We start from the raw sequence: 21,402 nt of genomic DNA, 5'->3' as shown, positions 1-21,402 counted from the left end.
TCACTTGACAGACAGTCGGACAGATTATGTATTTGAAACGCAAAACTTACACACACCTCTTGATGTTCCTAAGAAAAATACAGATTTTCCATGAACAGTAATGAATATTGTTTGATGTGGCAAAATAACTATGCCTGAGGTGAATCATTGTTGTTCTTGTCAAATAACAGCACCCTAGAACAAGAGGTTAGTATAAAATCACTGAAACTATTTTAATATTGCCAAAGAAAGTAACAAAAATTGGTGGTATGGACGAAATAACAACAAATGACGGACAACGATCATTAAAGATTATATCGAGCGCATCCCTAAAAGAAATTGTCGTTACACTGATAAGCGAGTGCCCTTGGAAACACATTGATAAAACCGGTGACTCGTATCACCGAGCCGCCAGTAACGTCGGGACATACGAGCATACAGCACGCACAAACATGCCTTGCTTAAGGATCTTAACTAACATTCCTATCAGCCAAGTTCCGAAGGATTTCGTCAACAAGATCCTGCCCTTGCTATCTAAAGTTGTCAGGAAACCAGAGGATGTAAGTATTATTATATTTTTAGGGTTCCGAACCCAAAGGGTAAAACGGGACCCTTTTGTTTTCGCTCCTCTGTCTGTCCGTCCGCACTCCGTCCGCACTCCGTCCGTCTGTCTGTCATCAGGCAGGCACGTGATAATTAGAGAGTTGAAATTTTCACAGACGATGTATTTATGTTTGCTATAACAAAAAATACTGAAAACTAGACTAAAATAAATATTTTGGGGGGCTCCCATACAACAAACCTGATTATTTTGCTCATTTTTGCACGATATTAAAACGGCAACAGTTGAAATATTCGCCGAATAAGGAATGTATTATAATTATGGAACGTTTTATAAACAATATACGGAATTACTTCGTGCGCGAATCCGACTCGCACTTGGCCGGTTTTTTATATAACTTATTGTTAGATAATATAATGCTGTGCGATGTCAGGTAAATATTACGAAACTATATAAATTGTAAACACACTGATAAGATTGTGAACGAAAGCGAATTTGTTATTTATTTCATGTAAATAAACTGTAGAAACATATTGAAGACAGTGTTGTGTCGTATTTGTGGTTTTTCATACGAGGTTGTTATTATGGAAAAGTATATTCTAAACTATGTCAGATGTCACTATTTTGATCTTGCTAGCGATAGTACAGGAAGCACTTCTTATCGGAATATTATTTGGAAATAAAACAAAAAAAAAGTCTCACCCCGATTATTAATAAGTTTGTTATAGCAGTAGGTACACACAATATGCTCCTTCAATTGATTCCTACAGTTGACTCCTACAATGATCATATATTTATATTGCTGTTCTAGAAATTCCTATGCGTGGTGTCAGGTGACTGCCACATCTCCTTCGCCGGGCAGGCGTCGACTCCTAGCGCCGTGGCCACCCTCGAGTCTATCGGCCATCTAGGACTGGAGGAGAACAAAGTTATCACCAGAGAAGTCACTGCTTTCATCGAGAAAGAACTCGGAATACCACCAAATCAGTAAGTATATTATGTCAAACGATACAAATCTAACTTGCGTGTTTTCTACTTCAAAGATTTCAAAGTTAGATATCCTAAACAATGTTACATGTAGTTTAACAATTAGTCTGAAACTAGTCACGCCTGCATCTTACTCGGAGACTCACTCGCTGTTGGCGCACTTCAATCAATAAATAAACTCAAGTTTCGTGTTAATTGGTGGCTCGAGTAAGGATTGACCTGACCATGATTCAATACTTCGTGCAAACGGATTGACAATCGTATGGATGAGCGAACTCTTTGTGTCATAGGTAATGTCAATCACATACCATCCAATTCTCGTTTCATTCCGTCGTACTTGGCAGTTAATGAGTGCAGAGGGTGATTATTACTCGTCACATGACGAATGCTCGACGTAAACGAGACGCAAATCTATAACCTGCCACAACAGGCAGTGACCAGCGACGACCAGTTTTTTTTTATTTTTATATAGGTATGACGTACTTACTAAAAGGGTAAACTAGCCCTTATTAATGGACTCCGCTGTCAGTCTGTCTATCTGTCTGTGTGTACCATATTTCAGTTTTCGCCGTAAAATCAGGCCCTAAAAAAAACGCACATATTCACGTGCAGCCGATGGCCGCCACTCACTACCGCAATTTCCACGACTCGTGCCTTGTAACCACCACAGTTGGCAAAAATATCAGTTAGACTGGAAGCCGACCCCATAATAGCTTTAATAGAGCAAGATCCCAGGACCCCCCAGACCTTTCTTATTTTCTGAAGGACAAAACATACATGCTAGGTTAATATTAGTGTGTTTAGCGCACGTACACATACCTGCAAGCTTAGACCGAGGGCCAATTCTCAGGTACCAGGTGCTAGGTGAAAAATCCTCACTTACAATCTGAGGTCTGATTTTTAGGGTTCCGTACCCAAACACTAAAACGGAACCCTATTGTTTTCGCTCCTCTGTGTCCGTCCGTCTGTCACCAGGCTGTATCTCATGAACCGTGATGAGTTAGAGAGCTGCAATTTACACAGATGATGTATTTTTGTAGCCGCTATAACAACAAATACTGAAAACTAGAATTAAATAAATATTTTGGGGGGGGGGAGCTCCCATACAACAAACCTAATTTTATTGTCCGACTCGCACTTAGCCGGTTTTTACGTATGTAGTAGGGAATAATGTATATTTGAAATGAATATTGTCAGACACGTTTAATATCGACAGTATTAGCGCCTTTTGAAATATTTATAGCAAGTTGTCATTTAGATTGAGAACAGAACTTTTGACGTAGGCGCTGTTAATAGTCTATCTGTCATAGTATGCTGAGGTATTATGATGAGATCTATCATTTAATATTTTTATCGTGTAAACAATTGTTAGTTAGCCAAATAAATAAAATCATGGTTGCAAAAATGCTAGGCAGATAACGCTGATGTTTTTACGAATGTGGGCGACAGCCGCCGGGGGCTGCGATCAGTCGCCCGTTTGCACCGACACATAGTTAGCAGTTGCAGCGAGGGGGCGTGGACCCGGGTAGATAATACCAGCAGCGTCAGTTTCAAGTGCACGCAACTATCCGTCTATTAACGTAGCTGCATTTTATTCGGCTGCCTACTGATTAAGACGGATTTATGCCGTTTCGTTGAGTTTGCTTTGTCAGTTTAACTCGATATTGATTCAAATAAACGGCAGATATGGGCTACTCTCTGGAGCCCTAGCCACGAGAAGCTTGAGCCCTTATCCCAATATCGGTGAATACCTATACTTACATATGTATATTTTTAATGTTGTTTAACATGTAAATGTGTATTGTTTCAGCTTCTTCTTGTCGTTCTACGATCTCAAGGGACAGGATATTGGCAAAGGAGGAGTGACATTGGCTTAGTTGATGCTTGTTGGCTCTGTCTCCAAAGATCGAAATGCATTTATTCATATTGTGATAAACGTTGACTAGATGAACCTAAATGAACTGGTTGTGATTATGAAAAAATGGGCAAATGTTGGAGTAATTTTATTTGTTAAATTGTTGCTGTAATTTATTTTAATCCACATAATATAACATATGAAGTTTTAAGCAGTGTGTTAATTTATTGATGTGTCTAGTATTCTTAAAAAGGCTCTTTAGGTACTATTCATATAATATGTGCATTATCGAATTATCTTGCATGCCCATGTATGGTACGTACTTATGTTTACAAATGAATCAATACATAAATCCTATTCTAATAACAATTAAATTAAAACAACCTCTTATAATGAGGTCTGCGCTTAAATTAAGTTACCACTGATCAGCAATATACCAGTAGATAAGTACTCAAACTAGCATTTATTACTAAGCCTTTCGAAATGGCAAAAAAAAACATAAATTAATCTAAAGAAGGAAGAATACTCTACAAAAATTAGCTACTAGGAAAATAATTGACGGACGACCGAAGGTTTCGAGGTAACCTCCATTGCTGCGTCATCTTTCTTTCGATTGTCCTTATCAACAATAGGTTTCACATCCCTCCCCTGAACTACTACTCCTTCTTCATTGATCCACTCGTCTATCCAATCATCGCCATCGATGTCCTTCCAAATGCCGCCAGCATGCAGCTGGTTACCTTCTGTGAGCGCTACCTCTGCATCATCATCATCTTCCCAAATAAGAGAATCATGGACGACTTCGGTTACAGGAGACAATTCACTTCTTATCTTAAGTTTTGGTTTTATTCCTTCACGCGTTGTCTCAGGTTTTATCTTCTCCTCATTTTCGTGTCCAGCTCGGGTGTTTTCTGAGTTTTCAAAGTCAGTCATAATAGGAGAAAACTCTAATGTTGATTTGTTGATGTTGTCAGCCCTGTCCTTCCATCTGTCAAGGTTTATGAGAGCCATGACGTACATCGGGCGCGTGTGCGGCAGGATGTGGCACAGCATGCTGTAGCAGGGAATGCAGATCTGACTCAGGAAACCCACCTGCAACGAGAACATTGTAATGGTGCACTCGACTAATTCTTGAAAATGTAGTTTACATGTTTATATTCCTACAGTAAGCTTAAGCGAAAGGTATTTCATTCGAGTGGTTTGATGCGGTTTCCGATACATCAATATTTCTGTCATTCATTTCGCAGTAAAATTACCCGTGCACGAGTTAGTATTCCTTGAAAACTACTTTTTTATTCTCTTTGCGCACATCATTACGGTAGGTACTTAAATTATTATTTTATACCAGCTTTTAATATGATATGAGGGAAACATGTATTCCTGCAATTTATTTACTAAGGTGTTTTTGCCGATTTTAATGAAATACTTCGACGGGTGCATATTCGTTCACACTAAAAACCACAGGTGGAAAACTAATTTACAACTAAAGAAAACTGTATCATCACATTGTTTTGATATGGAAAACTTCATTTAATAAAACAATGCCCATATCCCCTATTTATTTTTGGGTACTTACGGATACTATCGACTTATTTCACATGACACTGATTTGAGAAATGATATAATTTAGCCTTTGAACTTAATAAATATATTTGTTACCCTGTTACATTATCTAATAGAAAAGATACTTTTCAAAATCTTTATTTCTTGATAATGCTATTTATGGATGGAATCTGAAAATTCTTGATATACAAGTATATAATGACCTGGCTAGAAGGCTGCTCCTCAGGTTTATTCCGGTCCATCATGGGGATGGGTTCCCTCCCCGCAGCTCTCTCCTTGTCTCCTTGATCGTAGAATTCTTCGAAGATGACATTCACGGTCTTGATCTGGATGCACCAGGGCTTGGCAGATGCTGACAGGTCGGCGGCCGTCATGGATATTGCCATCGCTAGTTCCCTGGGAATGATAAGGGGTAGGTAAGCAGCATTATAAGCGACATAAATGGTTGTCCTCATCTACTTGATCACAGATTGTGCACGCACAATTCCGACAGTGAACTCGCGCCAACGCGTAGGTATACATTGTGTACGCGAACCATTCTGGTGAAATCTCACTCTAACTGTATCTGAATAATAAAGTAAGACTAGGTTATTTCGATTTTCACTGTAAGAGGACACCTTAAATAATGCTCGAGACAGAAACGACATCAAACTACTTTGTTACAGTATGTATAACCTGCAAATGTAGAACAACATGGGGCACCTGCGTACTGCAACAGCACTGTTTCTTGTAAGACAGTGTAATCATTGTCACACGGAGATGCTAAAACTGAATCGACTCCAACGTAATCAACCGTACTTCATAGACGAAAATAAGCTACTTTTAAAAAAAAGTTAAGAGTAAAGTTCCAATCGAATCGCGGATATACTTAGTGAAACATATTTTTTTGCAAAACCTGTAAATTGATCATTTCCATTATTTGGAATGAACCATGACTATTAAAAATAAATGTAATTAAAAACTAACAAACAGTATTTAATACATGACTTACATATGAGTCTGTATCTCCCAGTCAAACTGAGGAGTGTCGCCTTCGTGGAGCTGGTTGATCTTGGCCAGGTTGGGGAAGAAGGCTGCCAGGTCGGTCGCGAGGATCGAGTGCTTGATGTAGCCCAGGATCTCCTTGTAGTCCTCGCTGGAGATGTGCGAGAAGATGTTGTGACCATCCTGCATGAAACAAGTGAACCTATTAGCTAAACAAGCATCTTATCCTAGAAAGCAACAAAGTTAATTTATCAGTAACAAACAAACAGAACTAGTTGCTCTTTTTCTGGTACAAAAAGTTCGAATAAACCTGTTTTTTATCATCTAATAATCTTTCCAGGGTCAATTCCCACTGAAAGAGCAGCGGCCGGCAGCGGCCGGCGGCGGCCGTAAATACAAGTGATTGAGCGCGAGCGCGGCGGGCCGCGCGGCGCCGCGCGGCGCCGCATCGCGCCGCGCTCTTACATTTTCCGTGCTCTTACGGCCGCTGCCGGCCGCTGCTACCCTTAGGGTCAATTCACACTGAAAGAGCAGCGGCCGGCAGCGACCGTAAGAGCACGGAAATGTAAGAGCGCGGCGCGATGCTGCCGCGCCGCGCGCCGCGCTCACGCTCAACCTTTCCCTGCCGCCGCTGCCGGCCGCTGCTCTTTCAGTGTGAATTGACCCTTAGGGTATAATTTCATAGCTTCTAGTCCCATCTCAAAAGCAGGTTTTCGAAATACGTAGGAGGGCACTAACCTGTTGGAGGATGGTGACGGTTATGTTGAAGTGATGGTGTTCCAGAGTGGAGGTGGTGTACATGGCGGCGAGGGGGGACGCCGTCTCGCTCATGTACTGGTTCGTGTAGCCGCGGTGGTCCAGGTCGTGGCACAGGCACGCCACGAACAGGGCCAAACGCTGCAACATACACAAACACATAATCATCATGGTGATGACTTTTGCATTTTAATTGTGGGTCCCGGCTAGGGCTGCCATCCGTCCGGGTTTCCCCGGATTTGTCCTCGTTTGGAGGCCGTCCGGGGGCCGTCCGGGCGGGGTTTCAAGAAGTGTCCGGGGAAAACCCGGACACTTTTCATGTAAGCAAGCACCTCATTGAATTTAAGTATATGTTAAAAGTAAATGGATTACAAATTAGGTATTATTTTGTTTAAAAAAATCGTACTCGTTCGGGGAAAAATGCGATTTACGCCAAATGTCCGGGTTTTTTTAATGTTTGTCCGGGTTTGGCGAAATTCGAGATGGCAGCCCTAGTCCCGGCTGACACTTATATAATCTTAGCTGATAGTCAGAAGTTCGAAAGAAAATCACAATGAGACAGCAACCCCGAAATCGGGATACAAGACGAACAAACTTCGCTTTAACACAGGTGTTTTTTGCAATTCCGATTTACAAGTTTACATATCTGCAAGAATGTGCTAAGAAGTGGGCGGCGCGTACGTATCCTTTATGTAAAAGTTGGGATGAATTACAAGCCCCTATGTATGGATGAAAATAAATCTAGACACACGGCAGTGTGTCCGCCAAGTTCGAGCAAAAAAAGCGACACACCGGCCGTGGGTTATATTACACGAACCATTTCGGGCCAAATTCGACCCCCCTGTAACTCAAAATCTATTTTATATACGCATATCAAATTTCTAGTATCTGTTGAGACCCCTTCACTTATCTAAAATACAAAATTTCATTAATATACCTATTGTAGGTCTTGAGATATTGACGTCAGAAAATCGCTATTTTTACTATACACTCACTGACTGATTCACTGATTCACTGATTCACTGATTCACTGACTCACTCATCAAAAACCTAGACCACTTCCAATGGTCGTATTGACTTGAAATTTGGCATGGAGGTAGGTCTTTATGTCAAGGTAAAGGGAAAAATCTGAAAATGGCCAAGTGTGAGTCGGTTTCAAAATAATGGAGGTGTTTTATACCCGGTGTAAATTTATACCCCTAAGGAACTAATGGTCGTATTGACTTGAAATTTGGCATGGAGGTAGGTCTTTATGTCAAGGTAAAGGGAAAAATCTGAAAATGGCCAAGTGTGAGTCGGTTTCAAAATAATGGAGGTGTTTTATACCCGGTGTAAATTTATACCCCTAAGGAACTAAAACGAACTAAATTTATTTATATTTATATAATATATCTTCGAATGGTACAAAGGTTTGTATTTAGTCAAAGTAAAGTAAAAATCTGAAAACGGCCAAGTGTGAATCACTTTCGAAAATAACGAATGTGTAACTTTGATCCACGAACATAATATATGATAACATGTCATGTCAGTCAGTTGGTAAATCTAGTCCATTTAGTTAATCTAGTTCATTTCTTTGTAAGAAACATAGTGCATATTAAAAAATCTAAAAAATAGTATAAATGAGACATTTCTTTAACTAACTTCATCATAAGAAAAAAATAAAATAAACAACCTTACAAAAATAAATGAAATCCCACCCAAAACAAAAATGTGAAAGACTGCCAAGTTCGATAATATGGGAATGCTTCGCCTATAAAAGAAGTGAGATCTGAATAAGTACCAAGTTCCATACACATACCTCAGTTAAAAATAGTTACTTTTTAATGATGATTACTTGGCAAGTTTTAATAGAAAATTAAATACTTGATTCATTGCGTTTAGTAGGTTTATAACAAGGTGTATGAAAACTTGCCAAGTGACATCATTAAAAAGTAACTATTTTTAACTGAGGTATGTGTATGGAACTTGGTACTTATTCAGATCTCACTTCTTTTATAGGCGAAGCATTCCCATATTATCGAACTTGGCAGTCTTTCACATTTTTGTTTTGGGTGGGATAAACCCTAACGTTCTTCAACAATACGTATTCCCTTAGCCATGAAGGTATAGGCAAAACATGTAAAACAAGAAAACATGCAGGGAACTAAAACCCATCTTAAAACCTGCTTCAATTTAATATCAAGAAATAGAAATATTAATATCAAGAACTTACCATTTTACAGTTGAAGCGCTTTTGTTCATCGTTCTCCAGTATGACATGCATCGTGTGCGCGACCGTCCAGCCGTGGTCGAAGTTGTGGTACGGCACCGTCCGGTAGTTCTTCTTCACCGTCAGCACAAACCTCGTCAGCGTCACGATATCAAAGTTGGCCAGACCGAACAAGTCGCTGAACATCTTGATGACAGACTTGCACTTCTCGAACTCGCTCAATTTGTAAGGATTGAGGTAGTAGTCATTAAGGTTTATGGATATTGGCTCTTTGTCTGCCAACATTGCCAGCACTTCGTTATCTCTGCACGTGTTGTGGTAGCTCAGGACCTCCAGAGCGACCCTGTACTTCTGCTCTTTCATCCTGATCGTATCATAAAGCATGGCCTGGTGAAGAGACAAGCCGAAGAATGTGGAGAATAGCTCGAAATATTCTTCATCTTCTCGATCGAAGGGGTCGCCGTTGCGCTTGTTGACCATCTGCACGACGCCGATGACTCTGCCGCGCACCTTGATCGGCATGCACAGTATGCTAGTGGTTTTGTAGCCAGTTGCTTCATCAACCTCCCTGTAAAACATTTTGAAGTCAGCGCCAGACATATTTTTGTAGATACTGAAAAAGTCACTGAGATATCTCAATTTAGATACAACTTCGAAACAGTATTTTTTTTTTAATCCTTATTCCAGAGGAACAGTAGTTATTTATCGGGAGCTGTGAAAACTCACGGTGATTCGATGTTCACAAAACAATTCCCATTAATGAATTATTATTCTAACTTACTTGTTAAACCGATGATCAGAATAAGCATCTGGAATGTTCATAGTTTTCCCCGACAGCGCCACGTGTCCCGCGATACCTCTGTTGATTGGCATTCTGATTTCCTTCTTCTCCATATCCCGGTCTTGACCTGGTTCGTACTTCAGGTCGAACACAGTGGAGACCAGCTCAGAATTCCTGTAGTCCACCAGGAATAGAGACGCCCGATCTGCACGGACCAGGCGCTGGGCGAATTGTAAAATCCTTTTAATTAGCTTTTCTAGTGAGTCCATTTCTTCGAATATCGCCCTGAAATTATCAAGAAATGCATTAGGCTTAGTGGGCGTCTTTGGGGTAGAATGGTAGCACAGAATATCCTATAAAAAGCAAAAAATACTTTGAACACTACGTAAGTACCAACTAAAGCATGTCAGACTAAACAAAATTTTGTCGTGTCGTGGGACCGCTCTAATTTATTAGCCTAACGTTAGAAGTAATTATATACCACTACATTATATTATATACTACTTATAACTTTGTATATAATTTTGTTTAGATACGTGTTTTATTATACGATTGTTGTAATTAGGTAGGTATCATTTGATAAATATTATATTTTCTGCACAACACCATACAACAAATCACCATATCTACATGAAATGTCTGTAAAAATACATTGTTGATGCAACACTCGATTTATCCTCACTCACATAAACACAAGCATATACGCAATTACAATAACTACAAAGTGTATATGTCATTTAGACTCCAATTGTTCACTCTCAACTTTAACTATTAGTAGTACTTCATAATTGACGTATTATTGAAATTTGATATCTAATCTGATATAAATATATTATATTTTTTTAAGACGGTAAAATGCCATCTGGATAGATGATGATTCACTTACTTCACAACGTCCAAAAGGAAATCGGACATATTTCTCTCCCTTTTCTTATCAAGGTACAAGTTACAGTAGTGCAGCGCCACACTGCCGAGCACGAGGAAGTTGGAGCTGATCTCCTCGTCGACATCCTTGAACCTGTCCTTCACTCTCCACATCTCCAGGACGTAGGCCGTCTTACCGGTCTTCGTCAGGATCGGCTGGTACATCACGTGGTTGGCTTGTTTCTAAAATTATAGTAAGCTACCTAATTCATTGCTTTATTAGCTGATTAACTCCTCCCAAGACCAAGACATTCTCTCATAGATATTAAAAAAAAAGTTATGAGTGTTTTTTCCAGTTCACTCACCACATTTTTCCCCAAAGATCTAAACAGTGCTACTGGAGTCTGCGGGAATATTCGCGGATTCTCAGCTCTCGATACGCGTCTACATGTACCGGCTTTTGCCACTTCTAGTACGAGACGTACTTGCTCTGTGTACGCTCGAACCAAACTCCGCACGTCGTCTTGAGATTGCTATAATATAATTTATATATTTTACTACAAGTGTATTTGTCTCCTTACTCCTCTTGAAGAGTAACTACATCTTGATAGAATTTTGTATGACTAGTGCAAAGGATTAGGAACAGCTACTATGTAATAAAAAGTGACGATGAAATGCTTTTTACGAACCACAAAAATCAAATTAGAAGATGATACCCCTTAATTCTTTAATATTTTTGCGTCCCTACAAGCCAGTTGGGCGACGCTAAGTAAGGTGTCGTGAGTGGAGTGGGACCCACCACGAAGAACTGCACGAAGGTGGTGTGATCAGGGTAGAGCTTGTAGAGGCGGTGCGCGTCGGCGCCCAGCGCGCGGCTCATGTGCTGCGCCAGCCGCCACAGCACCGCGTGCTCGCTCGGCTGCTCCTGCACTACTCGCACCAGATCCTGGACAGTACTTTCAATCTGAAACCTTCATTCACTATGCATAACAATATATATATTATATCCCATATTGAACAGCCGGTTTAAGTTACACCATTCTATTGGTTTACGAAGAGTTTCCTGGCTAATTCGTAACCATCTGTGTAAGCTCCAGCTGTTTTCGGATTTTTCGTTTTGACCTTTCTGTTATTTGTAAATTTTTGGAATTTATTAAGGCTAGTAGTAATTAGAAGCCAAGAGAATTGCGGGTTGAAAACGCAGTCGATCCGTGTAAAACACTCTTGGTAAACTGCATCAAACTGGAAGTAAGCAACGTAGTTGGGAAAACGCTCGGCAGATGATGATGATACTATTATTGGTTATTAACAAGCATCCCTTGCACGCGTCGAGTGGAAATGCAGCTTGAAATCGTGATGCAAACACGGTTTTGAGTGCCTAATCGCTGGGAACCCGTGCTGTGTATTTAGGCAATTTCCAACGCAAGGAGCTTGCTCTGATAAACATCAAAATTCAATAACAGTTTGCAGAATTCACGGCATAAATGGTTTATTTACCTGGTTTCAGTAAAAATTACTTACCAATAATTATAGAAATGGTGAAATCTTTGGATGTTAAATGAACAAATCTATTAAAGAAGGCTTACAGTAAACATTTCCTTTTTGCAAGCATCCGGTTTTCTGCAATGCATCACTGGGGTATGATTGGGCGTCAATGGCTTCACCTGAAAGAAAGACGCAATATTTTACACAGAAGAGACCCCCATGAAAACTTATAACATCATCATCATCATCATCATGATGTTATAAGTTACATATCCTGGTATTAAGACTAAGAAAAAAGCAAAACTGTGTACATATCTAAAATATATAGTTATGTAATTTTTGAGCATAATGTGAAGGAATATATATGAAATGACTAGAAATCACTTTACTTACGGAAGTCTTCTTAAGTTTCTTATGCAACAATTTCTCAAGTACCTCAGCAGGCACTCGCTCCAAAATATAGGCTTCCAAGAAATCTTTATTGTTTTCCAAATATTCTGCCACTTCTTGTTCTTCTGCATCTGTGGTACAATCAAATATTTTATTTAAGTATATATTTCCTACTAAATGTCGAAATATTTAAATCGTGGTCTACAAAAAGATTCCTTGCTTATTTACCTTTAAAAGACGTCATGGATTTCGCTTTTTCTCGCTTTGGGATGTTTCCTGTAAGTTGACATATTCATTTAGTCATATCAGGCTATCGCTGAGATGGCTGAGCCCCCTTCCGGTGACGAGCCGCTCACACCCGCACATCTACAACTCGTCGGTACATCATGCACTAACACAATTAACAAGTACCTACACTACACTACATATTTTTGTTTATTCAGTCAACCGAAAAATAGTCTGAAGAGTGCAAATCCAATAACGCATAGATCAAATCTAAATAAAATACTCTCTAAAACGATCCGCATGTTCAAATACCATTGAACGCATATTTTCCAGTACAGTTGTCAGGTCCATCCTAACTAACACATACAAATTGTTTTCCCTGCAATTAGATGGAATAGGGAGGTCTCAACTAACCAGGTTCATTTTTAGAAACTAATTGATATTGAACATTCCATTCCGTGCATCCGACAGATGCGAGCTTTTCATTAAAATCTTACAAATATCAAAAAAATCATTTATTTGGTTTTCCAATTTGCTGATACTGGTTGAAACTTGAAATTCTTTAGTTTTTCCATCTCAGTTAACAATTTCATATTGCATGATTGAATTAGTTTATTAACATTCGAATATTGCAGTTAGGGCACGGTCAGACTGCGACTGCGGACGATTTTCTGACGCCCCGTCAGACAAGACGCGGCGGACACGAATCCTTTCCTCCGTCCAGAGCCTGCGTCGTCGTGTCGTCACCACAAGTGTTGGAGTTCGGCTATGCAGTACATCGCACTGATAACATTATTTGTATATATCGCAATAATCCACTGACATCAGGATCGACAGACACAGACGTCGGCACTAGTGTAGCTTCATGCTAATCTAAAGATTACTTGAACGTAGAAACATATTTCTTAGGATATACGATATTTTATACAAACCTTACCCCATTCAAAGGCAAGAAGAAAATTAGAACAATCGAGTACAAAGGCACTGCTTATTTCTTAGGATTGATGATGAATAGAAAACAGCAACCTAAAAATTGACGTTGTGTGCCGACCCTAACAGAATGAAAAATGTTTAATTGACGTTACGAGCTTACAGGTACGTCCAATTAGTGCATCAAATATCAGTTGCAGTTAACTGTTATCGTTCATATATTGCAATTAGAGCGTTTGCGTCAAGAGTACGCGGGTATTAAGGGCAACACATTCGTTTACGTTTTGCTCTTTGGTACATACGAAAGAAAATAGTTTACCAGGAAATATTCATCAAAATACATTTTAGTGCCTTGATTTATTTTTTTCATTAGAACTCATTCCAATATGAACAACGTAGAACTAAACAATACAGAACGATTTTGTTTGATTGAACTGCATTTATTAGCTTTGAAGCATTCCTGCCTAACATTCTCTGCAATTCATTTAGGTATTGTCAAATGAGTGTTGTTGTCGATACTCGAATGCTTTCATTCTGTGCCATTGTGGAGTGCTTTGATGTCAAGTATCGCTAATTCTATTACGCGGCACAAAAGCAATGGATTATTAAAACCGGCTTTGTTGCACCAACAATACCTGTGAATTTGTTCTATCTACATATTGGTAGATTACATTCCTCAATCATTGCAAAAACTGAGTCGGTCCCTCGTATCGGAGGATGGCGGTCAGCAGCAGGGTAGTACCTGGAGAGGATGATTTGCCTCCACCGGTCTCTGTCCATCCGTCTTAAGTCTAAGTACAGGTCGGAAGACGACGAATCTTTTACTCCATATTAGAAAAAGTCCGTGCGATCTTTTGCCTTCGGTGTTTTAAACCACGATCAGTTCTTCCAAGTTCCTTATACTTAAGTAACACATAATTAATTTACTTTATTCTACGTTCACTATCGTCAACAGGCGAACCCTTGACGACTGCCAAAACTGCAATATACGAAAACCATGCTCAAGCATTTTCCCTACCTATTCATACATTAGATCGTCTAAGTTGCCTTCTACCATATGCCTTATACCACAGATTACTATAATAGTTACTCTTTGCGATAGTGTTTATTTTCGAACCAGTTTTGGTGTCGGTCCTCACTGCAGTCCAGTCCAGGTACGTGGAGTGCTTCTGGCGACAGTCGCTGTGGAAACGTGACCATCCTCCGTCTTGAGCCGGCTGACACACCGGGAGCTTGTGTCCTGCTGCGGGAAATTTCATTACATTTTACTCTAAGCTATTTGTCAAAATCTAAAGTCTCTTTATAAGTTAAGTCTATAATACTATAATTTTTTACAATATCAATACTCTTTTCATAGTTTTCACTTCTATTTACAATTATATAGGTTTAATTTCAAAACTTTACATATTGAATAATTCAGTTAACCCTTTTTGACATTATTTTCTGGCGACGTCCGTTTTATATTATTTCCTATCCACCAGCCAGGCCGCGTTTACCAACCAATGTATACAAGTATTGTCGCGTTAGAGGCTGTGGCGCACTGTGCACTGAGGAAAGCAGTTAGTTTACCTGAAGAAGTCGCGGTGCCGTTGTAGATCGGCGGCAGGAGATGTGGAGACCGAGCCTCAGGACTCCGCGCCTTGCTGGACTGGCTGTGCCTCGAGGAAGGCGACTGAAATGTCACAACAATGGAAGGCTTTCTTTTTGAGAATTAAAAAAAAAACTAAAAAACACGCTTTTTATAGAAAAACGAACTAAAAAATAGGAAATAAATTTTAATGAATTTAAATTAAGAAAACAGTGTTAAAAATTTCAATGAATATAAATTAATAATAGTGTGAATACAAAAAAAAAAATTAAAAAAAAAGCGTGGGGTGCATGGTGTCAATAGTTATAAATATTTTATTGACAGATATGAGTACAGTGATTTTCATTTCGATGATATCTTAAAAAGCACCCCACGCTTTTTTTAAATATTTTTTTTTGTATTCACACTATTATTAATTTATATTCATTGAAATTTTTAACACTGTTTTCTTAATTTAAATTCATTAAAATTTATTTCCTATTTTTAGTTCGTTTTTCTATAAAAAGCGTGTTTTTTAGTTTTTTTAAACTATTATTTATTTTCTACTTTTTAGTTTGTTTTCAAACTATTATTTGTTTTGTAGAATTAAAATTCTCTTTAGTATACAAACATTTGTCAATATTAGAGAAAACGGCTAAAGATGATTATTGGAAATAAAAATTAACATCGAGTCCTGCCTTATCGACTGTAGAGAAAAATTCTAGAAAATTTTAATTAATTTTCTTACCTTGTCGACTACAGATGAAAATTATATAAATTAACAAAGATCATATTTTGCAAATTGAAAAGCCTAGAAGTCGGTGTCTAATGGATGTTACTAAGTTAATTTTGCCACCGACTTCTAGGCCGATGCACCTAAAATTTGTTTCTTTTTTGCTTTTTAGTGTTTTGGGAACTCGGTTTAATTTTTTTGTAAAAAGGTTATTTATTTAAAGCTTTTCAGTGATACGAATAGTTGTCACTATCCATACAAGTGGGAAGTTCTCATCAATACAAAGAATATAAGTCCAAACGAGGTATTTTACATATTCAGTTGTCGAGTTCCCTTGACTTTCTCTGGTCTCCATCATCAGGTCAGCTCCAAACCTTCACTGTTGCATAGGTCTTGTCAATACGAATAATTTAAGCCCAAACACGAGGTAGTTTACATATTCAGTTGTCGAGTTCCCTTCATTTTCTCTGGTCTCCATCATCAGGTCAGCTCCAAACCTTCACTGTTGCAAAGGTCTTGTCAATACAAATAATTTAAGCCCAAACACGAGGTAGTTTACATATTCAGTTGTCGAGTTCCCTTCATTTTCTCTGGTCTCCATCATCAGGTCAGCTCCAAACCTTCACTGTTGCAAAGGTCTTGTCAATACAAATAATTTAAGCCCAAACACGAGGTAGTTTACATATTCAGTTGTCGAGTTCCCTCGACCCTCTCTGGTCTCCATCATCAGGTCAGCTCCAAATCTTCACAGTTGAATAGTGCTTTTAGGCGTACACCCAAGTGTCAAGTTTTTACCCTATCTATGCCTACAAGTTTTGAAGGTTGCCCTCAATTTCTCAGGGTTTCCATCATCAGATCCTGACCTGATGAATATGGGACCAACTGGCAGCTATTCCAAGTTGAACAAAAAAAGAATCACGTAAATCGGTCAATAAACCTCGGAGTAATCGATGTGTATGTGTAACCTCCTCCTTTTTGGGAAGTCGGTTAAAATGGAATAATTTTATCAAATTAGTGTATTGTCATCGGTCCTCAATAAATCTACAAAGTTTGAACGAAATCTGGCCGTTTAAAGTGGGTCAAAATCGCGCCCAATGAAGTCGGTTACAAACAAACATACAAACATACAGGTGAAGCTAATAAAAAGCGTGTAAAAAAACAAAATCAGTGTCAGACGGCGTTGCACCTACTACGTGAGTGAGCCTTTGTCAAGTTAAAAAAAAGTTACAGCGTGCCCTTTGAGCCGAGACCCAAGAATATCAGATTTCTAGACAAATTGTTTCAAAGTCTCTCTTGACATTCGTCATAATAATCTGACTGACTTCTTTTCTCCTTTTATTCACTATTTTTTTTTCATTGTTGATAACCAAAACGTTTCGTTATACGATTTGAAAATTATATGAATTTGATTAGATAGGACGTTCCGTCCCTTACATTCACCTGTCTCGGTCAGCGCCATCTAGTCATCAGATAGGAAACTAATTAAAAAAATGAAAAGAAAATCCCTCATTACTAGGAGTTCTCTAGACGAGCCTACACTGTTCGTACATCGTCACCGGCACTTGTGGCGAGCGGTCGTGTAGCGCAGCGTGTGGACCAGTTTATACTTATATCTATTTATTCATGAACTTTTTATAAAGACAAATAGTGCAAGCGAGGCACTGCCTGTTTTAAATGCTTTTAAGTAGTCTTAACGTGTAGCGTTGCTTTATTATGGAGGCGCCTAACTAAACGCTTGGTAGCTGAACTTTTTTTCTTAAAACTTGCCGTACACACAGAACACATTTCATTTTATGCACAGTCAGTTATAGTAACCTATTCATGTAACTAAGGCTACCAATTACTATTGATGCACTTACATTAATTTGGCTCATAACCTACTCACCAAATTCGTCCGAACATAATAACAGTGGAGGCCAAATGAGCCAGCCTTAGCGCTGTATTCAGCCATTACAAACTGCTATTAGTTGGCGAGGCTCTTTTGTTTTCCAAGCCACAATACCGCGCCCGGCATGGTGTCCAATTTGTGTACACCTGTTAATATTGCCGGTGAAGTTGTGCCGCGAGGGGGAGCCGCACTGACTCACTCTAATCATGAACTTTCTATACGGAGATCCGATTACTCATTCCAACTTGATAACAATAAGGATATGATGAAGTTCTCTGCAGAGGCAGGTGGATGCCTCAAAACTTGGGAACATCTACACTTTAGCGTCAATCTAGGACAGGAACGGAATAAAATAGATTTTGAAATCTCAGTTGTATTACGCATAATAGAGAAGAAACTATTCGAATGATTTCGGATGGAATATTTTTTTGTGGAAATCCATCAAATAATCTGTTTACAAGTGAACACTCATCAATAATTCTATGACCAATATTAGTTGACAGCGAAAACGTTTGATGCGCAGTTCGATTTGAAATTCCTAAATCATAAAATTCATAGAATCCCAGTATTAATAACGTGTGCTGTAATTCCTACTGGTTATATCATTTGTGTGCATGTACCTTCAGCAGAAATTAGTTTTCAAATTAACGAGATATCAGGCTGAACCATGGCTTAAGCTTACAGTGTTTGTAATTATAGCTGAGCCTAACTAATCAAACTTATCCCTGATTCATGATACAATCACGCCAAGGGTCATTATTTAACGTTATTGAAACCCTAATTAATATCTATATTTTGCCATACAATATAAGGTACTCATCATAATTGGCTAATTCAAGGACAAGTAATTAGCTAAGTTCCAGTGAGCGCTCGGAAGGTGAGGGTGGACAAATAGAGGCGTCGTCAAAAAAAAGCAATTTTCACTTGCAATTTTGAATTAACTATACTTAGTACTGTTTCATAACGAGCCTCTGTAGTTGATGTATCCTTTACCTACCTACACCACACGTACCACGGTACAAAAGGCTTTGTTCCTGTATACCTGTTATTATTTCCAGATATAGCCCAAAATGATAGTCACGTAGCTAGTGCCAAAGTGGGTAACTGTGTTTGACATTGTAACATTCCCAGTTCAAGGTGACGGGTTCGCTTCCCGGTTTGGTGCACGAATCATTACGCCGTGTAGGCGCGGTACGTGAGCTGGGTACTTTATAGCAGTTTCAGATTGTATGAGATTATCCCTCGTTAATACTAGTCTGTCTAATGCAAGTAACACTTAGCGCGACAGCTCTTCATGGAGCAGTGGATTCGATTCCCGAGACGGATCGAAATTGCTTAGTTGGTGTAAACAAGTTACTTAGGTGCTAGCCATGTGACATGATGTTTGTATACGTTTGATAAACTATTATTAAAAATCGTACGGCATACATTTTACTTACTTAAAACTAATATTTCGTAATTATTTAATTAACGTTAATTCGGTAATACTTAGCGCCAACGCAGAAGCATATTTAGCTTAACTCTTCACAATACTTAGTAATGTTGTTGCTGTAATACAGACAATGCCGCGTGCGTATGAGTATATCATGTCACATATAAGTACGCGAACACTATCCACGTCATCGCCGAGCGACACAATAACTATGATCACAGAACAACACATAGATTAACTTCTCAAATATGAACATTCGCAGAAACGTGCCATCACATAGGAATTATTTTCAGCGGTAGGTAGGTAGGTACATACATTTTACAGTTATTTCATTGAAATTACAACATAGAAAAGCATTGTGTGTATTATCATACTTAGAAAACAATAAATAGGTGCTTCTATATAAACATGTTAGTGCTACTGTTGTGTTACAATATTGAACATTTATTTAATTTATTGAATTATTAAAGTAACATTACTTAGAGAAAAAATATTCATTAAACATCGCTAGGGAACGCTAGTTAATAACATGTGCAAATAGGAAGGGTATACCACCTTTAATAACTAAGTCATTTACGCAGTCAATGCTTCATTTGCGACAGCATACAAGTGTCTGTTTGTTTGAAGGCAGACGCAAGCAATCGTCAGTGAATGTGTGCGGTGTATGATGTGCAGTGCTATCCAAGTGCGGCCTACCTGCGCCGTGTCGCGGCGGGTGGCTCGCGCGGCGCTCATGCTGACCGCGCGGTGGACGCGAGCGCTATGCCCACCGAAACGATGCCACTATTGCTTTATTATGTTCCTGCTATCTATAGCGAATTGGGGGTTTGCTAAAATGACTACATCGAAACATTTACAAAACATATTGGTTTTTTAACCTATTTAAAAAATGGAGGGGCTTTCAATTCAGTTCTCTGTATACCTATTTATGGGCGTTCACTGAAAAAGTACCTGATATTTTATACTAATGAAAAGATCCCTTATTAAATGTTTAAAAAAGGTACTCGTCTCGTGCTTCAGCCGCCACCCGCCAGAACCTATACTTCAATCTTTATTTTGTTTGAGTGTGTACCGCAGTCAGCTTCTTCAAAATGATTTCACGCACATTTTTCATAATGTTACGTACTGTGACAAAAGTTTATAAAAAAAACTCGACTAAACACACAAGGGCCATTTTCGCCGGCCTTCATAACAAAGCGCCATCAAATTAGTTTGCAATCTATTAACGTAGCTGGCTAGTAGATTACTATTGTGTACTTTATTTACGACAATCAATAATAATTGAATAACGGCCATTTTGTGGCATTACACCCCCTTGTAAGTTAATCTATTGTCTTTATATTAAAACTAGCTGATGCCCGCGGTCTCCGCGCAAAGCCAACTTCCAAGACGTGACGTAGTCTATAATGATTCTAATGTTTAGGCTACATTAGTGAAGCTTCATCACAGTAGTTTTTAAGTTGAGTCCGTGGTAGTAGTAGTAGTATCTAGTTGTCTTAAATGTATTTATCAGGATTGCCAACAGGAGTCACACAACACCAACAGGAGTTACATAATTTATGCCATTTTAAAGATTGGGTCAAGTGTGCGCTGCCACTCCCAGTCGACATTATTAAACAGTATTGATAAAATAGAATAAAATAAAAAATAAAAACAAAGATAAGGCATTCAAATAATTAAACTCTACCTAGTAATATAGGTACGATAGAAGAATAAAGGAAAAAGAAGAAAGAAAGAAATAGGAGTGAAGGAAAGAAAAACTATAAACTAAGAAGATGGTATTTATTACATAAAGAAACAAAGAAAATAAAAGCAATTTCAACAAAAAATATGAATATGATACGATCACTTGTACATCTTCTTTAAGAAGTTAACAATAAAAATAATTATAAGTTAATCTTGACAGGTTAATATTTATATAAGTATATTTTTAAAAATAATATGACAGTTTTTTTTGTCGGCTGTCATTGAACATCCTTGGCAGTCGTTACGGGTAGTCAGAAGCCAGTAAGTCTGACACCAGTCTAACCAAGGGGTATCAGGTTGCCCGGGTAACTGGGTTGAGGAGGTCAGATAGGCAGTCGCTTCTTGTAAAGCACTGGTACTCAGCTGAATCCGGTTAGACTGGAAGCCGACCCCAACATAGTTTGGGAAAAAGGCTCGGAGGATGATGATGACAGTTTTTTTTGTTAATTGAAAACCATTGAAAACT

General features: G+C 38.7%; 2 protein-coding genes across 3 annotated transcripts; one reads left to right on the top strand and one right to left on the bottom strand.

Moving 5' to 3' along the window:
* The first annotated feature begins 378 nt into the window (after positions 1-378).
* On the top strand, positions 379-3,594 carry LOC110376561 (MIF-like protein mif-2). Its single transcript, XM_021335062.3, has 3 exons — positions 379-539; positions 1,353-1,528; positions 3,339-3,594. The coding sequence occupies exons 1-3, from the start codon at positions 432-434 to the stop codon at positions 3,403-3,405; spliced, it is 351 nt and encodes a 116-aa protein (XP_021190737.1). The 5' UTR covers positions 379-431; the 3' UTR covers positions 3,406-3,594.
* Positions 3,516-19,960, bottom strand: LOC110376563 (probable 3',5'-cyclic phosphodiesterase pde-5). 2 transcript variants are annotated; one of them, XM_064039527.1, is made up of 15 exons: positions 19,887-19,960; positions 15,140-15,242; positions 14,688-14,813; positions 12,644-12,691; positions 12,419-12,546; positions 12,127-12,204; positions 11,340-11,486; positions 10,906-11,073; positions 10,563-10,783; positions 9,677-9,961; positions 8,899-9,463; positions 6,669-6,827; positions 5,938-6,113; positions 5,150-5,342; positions 3,516-4,475 (listed from the first exon to the last, which is right to left on the bottom strand). In XM_064039527.1, exons 1-15 carry the CDS (start codon positions 19,923-19,925, stop codon positions 3,927-3,929), a joined length of 2,985 nt encoding a protein of 994 aa, XP_063895597.1. In that variant the 5' UTR covers positions 19,926-19,960; the 3' UTR covers positions 3,516-3,926. The 2 variants fall into 2 exon arrangements, with proteins under 2 accessions (XP_063895597.1, XP_063895905.1); XM_064039835.1 differs by having other exon boundaries at positions 14,688-14,810.
* Between the last annotated feature and the right edge of the window lie 1,442 nt (positions 19,961-21,402).

Source organism: Helicoverpa armigera, chromosome 1 (assembly GCF_030705265.1).
Source record: "Helicoverpa armigera isolate CAAS_96S chromosome 1, ASM3070526v1, whole genome shotgun sequence".
In the NCBI taxonomy this organism is placed as follows: domain Eukaryota; kingdom Metazoa; phylum Arthropoda; class Insecta; order Lepidoptera; family Noctuidae; genus Helicoverpa; species Helicoverpa armigera.
Note: the sequence above shows the minus strand (reverse complement) of the source record. Positions and strands in the feature narration are given on the sequence as shown.